The 9046-nt window shown below is 41.9% G+C and overlaps 1 protein-coding gene across 3 annotated transcripts in view; it reads left to right on the forward strand.

Moving 5' to 3' along the window:
* Window positions 1-5245, forward strand: part of AMD1 (adenosylmethionine decarboxylase 1) — a 61115-nt gene extending 55870 nt beyond the window's left edge. For all 3 annotated transcript variants that reach the window (XM_077289467.1, XM_077289469.1, XM_077289468.1), the window contains 3 exons: window positions 333-425; window positions 507-662; window positions 2397-5245. In XM_077289467.1, coding sequence (XP_077145582.1) covers window positions 333-425; window positions 507-662; window positions 2397-2534 — 387 coding nt within the window. In that variant the 3' untranslated portion in view covers window positions 2535-5245. The remainder of the gene's footprint in view (window positions 1-332; window positions 426-506; window positions 663-2396) is intronic.
* The last annotated feature ends 3801 nt before the right edge of the window (window positions 5246-9046 follow it).

A 9046-nucleotide genomic window follows, 5' to 3' on the forward strand; every position in this document is an offset into this window, starting at 1 on the left:
CTCATTCTGCCCACCGATCAGTATACAATCACATATGTGGTGGAATCATAGTTTCACTGGATGACCCCTTTAATTGTCATTTGTCTCCGTAATATGAGATTGTATGTGGTCACTGTTGGTGGTGTATATTTACTCTGTGATTAAATTCCATGATTTTAACAAAGGCGCAATGTGATTTTGTAAATATTATAGCAGAAAACGCACTGTGAGCCAGACGTGCGATTACACCTTATTGATACCTGTAGTAGCGATCATGTTGTAATATTCTGACTGCAATGCATATGGATTACTTTACATCTGATTTACTGTACTTGTTTTTTCCTTTCTTTTAGATGAGTGGAATTCGTGACCTGATACCAGGTTCTGTCATTGATGCTACAATGTTCAGTCCTTGTGGTTACTCAATGAATGGGATGAAATCAGATGTAAGTATCAGTCATTTACCAACAGTTTGATTTATTTCCAACTTGAAAACAGTAGTGCCTAATTTTATTTTTTCATCTTAGGGAACTTACTGGACCATTCACATCACTCCAGAGCCAGAATTTTCCTATGTTAGCTTTGAAACTAATGTATCGCAAACTACTTATGATGACCTCATTAGTAAAGTTGTAGATGTTTTTAAGCCAAGGAAATTTGTGACCACCCTTTTTGTTAATCAGGTAAAGATCTGTTTCGTGGGGGGGGTTATTTCAGCTGCTTTGAGCTGCATTCTCCCAGTAATAAGTAGTATATATACAGGTCCTTCTCAAAAAATTAGCATATAGTGTTAAATTTCATTATTTACCATAATGTAATGATTACAATTAAACTTTCATATACTATAGATTCATTATCCACCAACTGAAATTTGTCAGGTCTTTTATTGTTTTAATACTGATGATTTTGGCATACAACTCCTGATAACCCAAAAAACCTGTCTCAATAAATTAGCATATTTCACCCGACCAATCAAATAAAAGTGTTTTTTAATACCAAACAAAAAAACCATCAAATAATAATGTTCAGTTATGCACTCAATACTTGGTCGGGAATCCTTTGGCAGAAATGACTGCTTCAATGCGGCGTGGCATGGAGGCAATCAGCCTGTGACACTGCTGAGATGTTATGGAGGCCCAGGATGCTTCAATAGCGGCCTTAAGCTCATCCAGAGTGTTGGGTCTTGCGTCTCTCAACTTTCTCTTCACAATATCCCACAGATTCTCTATGGGGTTCAGGTCAGGAGAGTTGGCTGGCCAATTGAGCACAGTAATACCATGGTCAGTAAACCATTTACCAGTGGTTTTGGCACTGTGAGCAGGTGCCAGGTCGTGCTGAAAAATGAAATCTTCATCTCCATAAAGCATTTCAGCCGATGGAAGCATGAAGTGCTCCAAAATCTCCTGATAGCTAGCTGCTATCGTGCCCTTGATGAAACACAGTGGACCAACACCAGCAGCTGACATGGCACCCCACACCATCACTGACTGTGGGTACTTGACACTGGACTTCAGGCATTTTGGCATTTCCTTCTCCCCAGTCTTCCTCCAGACTCTGGCACCTTGATTTCCGAATGACATGCAAAATTTGCTTTCATCAGAAAAAAGTACTTGGGACCACTTAGCAACAGTCCAGTGCTGCTTCTCTGTAGCCCAGGTCAGGCGCTTCTGCCACTGTTTATGGTTCAAAAGTGGCTTTACCTGGGGAATGCGGCACCTGTAGCCCATTTCCTGCACACGCCTGTGCACGGTGGCTCTGGATGTTTCCACACCAGACTCAGTCCACTGCTTCCTCAGGTTCCCCAAGGTCTGGAATCGGTCCTTCTCCACAATCTTCCTCAGGGTCCGGTCACCTCTTCTCGTTGTACAGCGTTTTCTGCCACATTGTTTCCTTCCAACAGACTTACCATTGAGGTGCCTTGATACAGCACTCTGGGAACAGCCTATTTGTTGAGAAATTTCTTTCTGGGTCTTACCCTCTTGCTTGAGGGTGTCAATGATGGCCTTCTTGACATCTGTCAGGTCGCTAGTCTTACCCATGATGGGGGTTTTGAGTAATGAACCAGGCAGGGAGTTTTTAAAAGCCTCAGGTATCTTTTGCATGTGTTTAGAGTTAATTAGTTGATTCAGAAGATTAGGGTAATAGGTCATTTATAGAACCTTTTCTTGATATGCTAATTTATTGAGACAGGTTTTTTGGGTTATCAGGAGTTGTATACCAAAATCATCAGTATTAAAACAATAAAAGACCTGACAAATTTCAGTTGGTGGATAATGAATCTATAGTATATGAAAGTTTAATTGTAATCATTACATTATGGTAAATAATGAAATTTAACACTATATGCTAATTTTTTGAGAAGGACCTGTATACAGCTGTGAGCGTTTCTAACAAACTATCTATGCTTTTGTCTTTAGAGTTCTAAATGTCGCACAGCATTCACTTGTGCTCAGAAGATTGAAGGCTTCAAGCAACTTGATCGCCAGTTCGCTCAGTTCAACGATTACAATTTTGTTTTCACCAGTTTTGCAAAGATCCAAGCGCAGCAGAGTTGATTAGAAAAAATGAGAAAAAAACGCAAAAAGAAATCGAATGAAAAAGGTGGTGGGTGCTTGCTAGCTAATGTCGCCAGGGCCAATGGTTTCCACTACCATCACCTTCTAGTTACAGGAAGCCCTGAATATAATCCTAGTATGAGTTTGAATTATATCCATTATTATATCAAGGAGTTAGATAACTTGCATGAATGCTCTCTCCTGTGTGTAGATATTCAATGCCACTCTTGCTGTGAAATTGAAGTGCATGTAGAAAAGTTAAACACATACTGTGCTAGATTCTATAATTCTTGTAAAAATGCACCTAGGTCAACCCACAGCATAGTTTTTCTACAGGTGTCACCAAAAATTCCACACAGACAAGGTTTTCGTCCACACTAGCTCATGTTTGTAGGATCAATACCATATTTTGTGAATTACAGGATCACGTGTGTCGACTCATCACTGGACCATATTTTCTGGCTCTATGGAAGTTGTTTTTCACAAATAAAATTTATATTGTGCATAGTTTAGTTTCCAGTTATGTCGATGATTGACATTTACGCTTCTTTTTTTTAAAAAAATTCTGTAATTTGGAACCTTTGTTAAAACACGTTCTGTAAGGGAAAGGTTATCAATAACCTTTCCCTTAGGCAAGCCAAGGTAGTACAGGATAAGGCCGTGTAAAACATGTCCATGGATATTTATTTCACCACTATCTGGTGCTCACTTGCATCAACATTTGTATTTTATTCATGCAAAAATTAGGTTTGTAAGTGCACGGATTGGGCTTATCAGTTAGCTTGCAGTTCTCAGGTCCTCTTTACTCTTCTCTGCTAGCGCTGCTTTCCTCGTCTTGACGGTGAAGACTGAGGCTCTACTGCAAAATGTCACCTTTGCTGTCAATCAAGAAGGGGGCAGCACTGGTAGAGAAAAGGTGAAGATGACCTGAGGTATGCAGGTCAACTGATATGCCGAGTGGTTCACTTGACAAGCTAATATAATACATATTGCAGTGGATCACATAGCGGTGAGAGGGATGACAAGTCATATGCTTGCCTAGTGCAAACGTTACTGACAGGTTCCTTTTACAATTTCCTATTCACATGCTTTTTTGATTTGTACTGAATATTTGCATTGGTTGCAGGTGACTTGAAGCCATGTAGTCAGAGCATACTGCCATTTCTTTACCAATATTGACCTAGATCTTTCTCTGTAAATCTTAGTAACTGCCAATTTGCATTGCGCGTTAACAATATGCTCCAAACCTGCCAGATCTCCCATCAGGCGTAATACTTTTCATGGTGCATCCCTGTGACACTCTGCATGTGACTACTCTTCTGTATATAACAGTGCAGTGACTATCTGCTCTTCCTTGTGTAAATGTGTAGTGCTGGTTCTTTACTATATCTCAGTTACAACATGGAGAGTTGGTGAGAACATGGGAATTACTGATGGTCAATCATGGTGTACCAGGCAGACATTCAGAAATGTGGAGCTGTAAAATACCAATTGTTTCCATTTGTGTCTATGTACCATCCTTTCTGGATATGTTGCATCATTGTACCCTACATATTTATATACATTACTTTTATAGTGTGAAACTATGCATGGTTTGAAATCCATGCATTGGAGACATTCATGTTCTTTAGAGCTTAATTACCGTTGGGCAGAATTGGCAAAATGACTGTTGATCCTCGGCATCTGATGACAAATTGCAGCCTCAATTTTTGGCCAGAATTATTGGAGCTGTTCCCTGAAATTTGGCTTATGCGACCTGCTCTGTTTTACAGATCTCGTGATGTCTACTACTAGTCTACGGGGGAAGCATGTGCTGTCATAATACACATACAAGCAGTTATTGGGTTATATTCAGGTGTTCTGACACACATCGAGGGAGGAACTTGTATTTTTTTCCATTATTTTTGTATACTTTAGATATACTGGATATGGTTTGGCCCAAATGTCATATTTTTAAATGTTAGAAAACTACTAAAAATACAGTAATAAATTTTCTCCTTTGTATGAAAAAATCTAGGCTGCATAGCCACTGCACCATTTGCTTGTGAGGAGGCATCAGAAGGGCGGGAGTCTTTCTGGGGAAAAAAGGCAAAGCAGCAAATTAAATAGTATTTTGTTAAATTACAGAAACTGAGAAAATGTGTTAACAGGCGCTGAGGAGCAACTTTCAGAAGATTATAGGTCAGGCAGCTAATCCAGCTTTATACATCTGTAAATGTGAAGCTTCACGCAAGGAGTCAATAGTGTTTGAGCGCCTGTTCCTACAATTGGTGCTCATCTTGTGAGGACCAATCCACGAAACAATGGCCGTTCACTCATGTTTTTAATATAACCTGACCTGTGAAAGTGTCTGTCCAGGCTTCAGTTTTTATATTAATCGTGGCTCGATGGGGAGGGGTATTTGGCATATCGAGGGGCCATATTATTTGAATGTGATTTTGGAAAAACAGGTTGTTGGTCAATTGTAGGCTAATTATGTCTAAATTATACCTATAAAATACCTTACAATAAGTACTTAGTAATATATATGGACGACCTGTTTAAAAACGTTGGGAGAGTTAATTGCATTTTTAGGTTCTCTAGTTCATTGAGATGAGGAAAAAAATGGCTTCCTATTTTTCTCTACATTGTTAGATTTTGCTTAATTGAACTGTACTGAAAATATCTGTACCTCAGACCTAAATGCTTCAATAAATATGCATAAATCATGACTTGTCTTGTGTGATCTATTGTTGAATCTTGTAAGTCTGGTACATAAGATGTGGCATAAGGCTCTGCCTAGATCTCTGGTTGACATTTGTATGTAGTAGATTCAGTATTAAGAGAAACTGGATCCATTACAAATGGTGCAAAAACGGATGTTCACTTAAATTTCCTTTTTACATCTGTTTTTACTAAAGGTCTCTGATTATAGTGTCCTGGGCATGTGCAGTGCTTAAAAAAAAAAACATTTCCGAATAATATAGCATGACCTTCCGTTATCTGTTTACCGTAGATTTCAATATTTAACCCCTTCGCCCCCTCAAGCCTATTTTCACCTTCCTAACGAGGTCACGTTTTGATTCTGACCAGTGTCACTTTGTGGCAACAACAATTTTGTGTAGTATAATATTTACCGCATGTCACATTTACATCAACATCATTTTTTAAACAGTCATTTTATATTTTTGCTGGGAAGTTAAAAGATGTAAGTTAAAGGGCCACTGTCACCCCCCTCCAGCCGTTATAAACTAAAAGAGCCACCTTGTGCAGCAGTAATGCTGCATTCTAACAAGGTGGCTCTTTTAGTTTTTGGTTCAAGTATTCCCAAAATAAAGCCTTTTGAAACTTATCCAAAATACCTGTCTTTATCCAGGGAGGCGGGTGTGAACCCCCCTCTTTGAAGCGCCCAACTGCCGTCAGTCATCTCTTCTGGGGCGCTGGTCGCCGCCCCCTCATCGATGTTTACCTCTGAAATCCGGCGCCTGCGCTGTGCTCTTCTGCCTGGGGCAGGCGCATTGAGCATTGGCCGTCAGCTCAGATGCCGGGTTCCGGACTGCGCCTGTGCCGTGCCTAGGAATCCCAGCCCCGCACTGTGCATAATGCATAACACACTGCGGGGCGGGGATTCAGTAGCAGGGTGGCCTCACTGCCCGCACAGGCGCAGTCTGCAAGCCTGGCTGGGACGTCAGACGGCTAGAGCTTGAACACAGCGCAGGCGCCGGTTTTGAAGCGAAAAAAGCGCGGAGGGGGCGGCGCCGAAAGCCCCTGAAGATTTGAGTGACGGCAGAGTAGCGGTTCAAGCTGGGGAGTGAGGACCCGCCTCCCTGGATAAAGACAGGTATTTTGGATAAGTTTCAAAACGCTTTATTTTGGGAATACTTGAACCAAAAACTAAAAGAGCCACCTTGTTAGAATGCAGCATTACTGCTGCACAGGGTGGCTTTTAGTTTATAACGGCTGGAGGGGGGTGACAGTGGCCCTTTTTAATTTTTCCTACAAAAATGTTTCAGCCCCAGATTTCATTTTCACAAGGGTAGCAGGAGAAAATGGACCCGAAAAACTGTGCAGTTTCTCCTGAATACGCTGATATCCCCTGGCTATAGCTATAACCCAGCATGGAGAGTCTCAGTGATCCCTCTGCTCTCCTTTCTTGAGAAGAAACTAACACTTCGGTGACTCCAATTGTCGGGACAATAATGCAGTTGACTGATGCACAAGTGGATGGGGCACTTCATAGTGAACATATAGTATATTCACCTCTGGTTCCAACGCATGGAATATACCGTATTTTTCAGGTTATAAGATGCACTTTTTCCCCCCTAAATTTAACAGGAAAACCGGTGAAAGGACATCCCTGCAATGGAGCCAGGGTCGCTGCTGCAGGAAGCTGGTGGCGGTGACGGGAGCGGGGCAATGCTGCGGGTACCGGGCTGGGATGAGGGGAGTGTCCCAACGCTGTGGGCCCTGAGCTGTCAGAAAACAGCGTTGAGCGGAGTCTCCGCACTTTCCCATTGATTTCCCTGCAAAAGGCTTCAGGGAAAAATCACCAAAAATGCACCAAACTTGCAATGTATGCACAAGCCCTTAATCTGAAAAGCAGGTAGTGTTTATAAAAATATACAAAATGTGGCAAAAATAATACAAAACAGCTGTCATGTGGGGAAAGATGTGGGCTCAGCATGTGAACCCGCATAAAAGGCAGGGACACGACATAGGATGTAAATATACATCATGTGATGTTACTTTTTTTTTTTTTTTTTGTGACTTTTTCCTTCTATGGGTTCACTGGTGGAGGACTAGAACTCTAGTGGCACCTATAGGAAGTGGCAATCCTAAAAATCAATATCGATCCTTTAACAAGCCTTGTCACATGACTTAGGATAAAGCCCAAAGCAGAATCTCTATGCAGACAGTTTCGGGGTATTGCCCTTCATCAGTGTGAGATCTGGTTTGGCTGGGTGAGAGCTATCTTATCAGAATCCAAGGGGTAACCTTTCTCTTTGTGGAGAGTGACATGTCAGAACATGTCAAGATGAGACTTTTAAGCCGCAATCTCGACATGCTTGGCATATCGCTCTCCGCAAAGAGAAACGTTACCCCTTGGAATCCCGGTTAGATGCCTCACACAGCCAAACCAGATCTCACACTTCGCACTGACGAGGGGCAGTATCCCTAAACACAGTGTCTGCAAATTGAGATTCTGGTTTTGGCTTTTATCCAGTGCCATGTGACAAGGCTCGATATTGACTTTTAGAATTGCTACTTCCAATAGGTGACACTAGAGTTGTAGTCCTCTTCCTCTCTGAAGAGACAATTTGCATATTTCCCACAGGAGCATTGTTGGCTAAAGTCTCCTCATCTCGTCATGCTTGACTTTTTTTTTGTACGGCCGTAATACGCAGTAATTGTCCCAAAACACTGTTCCGTATTCAATGCGAAGATGCGATTTTTACGCACAAATTTATCCGTGGCGTCCGTACGGCGTTTTTTTTCTCGCAGGCTTGCAAAATGGACATATCATGGATCCATCGGCTCAAATATTCTAAAAAACATATATATATATCAGTGAGACACATATATATATTTCAGCGCTAGATAGCAGAAAAGCCGGTAATTCAATTGCCGGCTTTTCCTATCTCCTTTACAAACCTGACAGGATATGAGACATGGCTTACATACAGTAAGCCATCTCATATCCCTTCTTTTATTACATATTCCTCTTTACTAATGTAACAAGTGTTTCTGTGTAAAATTTGGGGTCTCTAGCTATTAAATTAAAGGGTTAAATCCCAGAAAAAATTGGCGTGGGCTCCCGCGCAATTTTCTCCGCCAGAGTGGGAAAGCCAGTGACTGAGGGCAGATATTAATAGCCTAGGGAGGTACCATGGTTATAGGACCCCCCCTGGCTAAAAACATCTGCCCCCAGCCACCCCAGAAAAGGCACATCTGTAAGATGCGCCTATTCTGGCACTTAGCCTCTCTCTTCCCACTCCTCTGTAGAGGTGGGATATGGGGTAATGAAGGGTTAATGTCACCTTGCTATTGTAAGGTGACATTAAGCCAGGTTAATAATGGAGAGGCGTCAATTATGACACCTATCCATTATTAATCCAATAGTACGAAATGGTTAATAAAACACACACATTATTACAAAGTATTTTAATGAAATAGACACATGTTGTTTTAAAGGGCCACTGTCACCCCCCCCCCAGGCGTTATAAACTAAAAGAGCCACCTTGTGCAGCAGTAATGCTGCAGTCTAACAAGGTGGCTCTTTTAGTTTTTGATTAAGTTATTACCGCAATAAAACGTTTTAAAAATTGGCCAAACGTACCAGCTATTGTACCGGGAGGCGGTCCGAATCGTTCTCTCTGTATCCCCCAACTGCCGTCACTCTTGTCTTCAGGGCCGATGGTACCCGCCCCCTGCGCGCTGTTTCTTCTTAAATCCGGCGCCTGCGCTGTGCGTGCCTGCCTGGGGCCTGCGCAGTCTTCATTGTGAGTCACAGCTCAGACGCAGGGTGCCTGACT

Source organism: Ranitomeya variabilis, chromosome 2, assembly GCF_051348905.1.
Source record: "Ranitomeya variabilis isolate aRanVar5 chromosome 2, aRanVar5.hap1, whole genome shotgun sequence".
NCBI classification, from domain to species: domain Eukaryota; kingdom Metazoa; phylum Chordata; class Amphibia; order Anura; family Dendrobatidae; genus Ranitomeya; species Ranitomeya variabilis.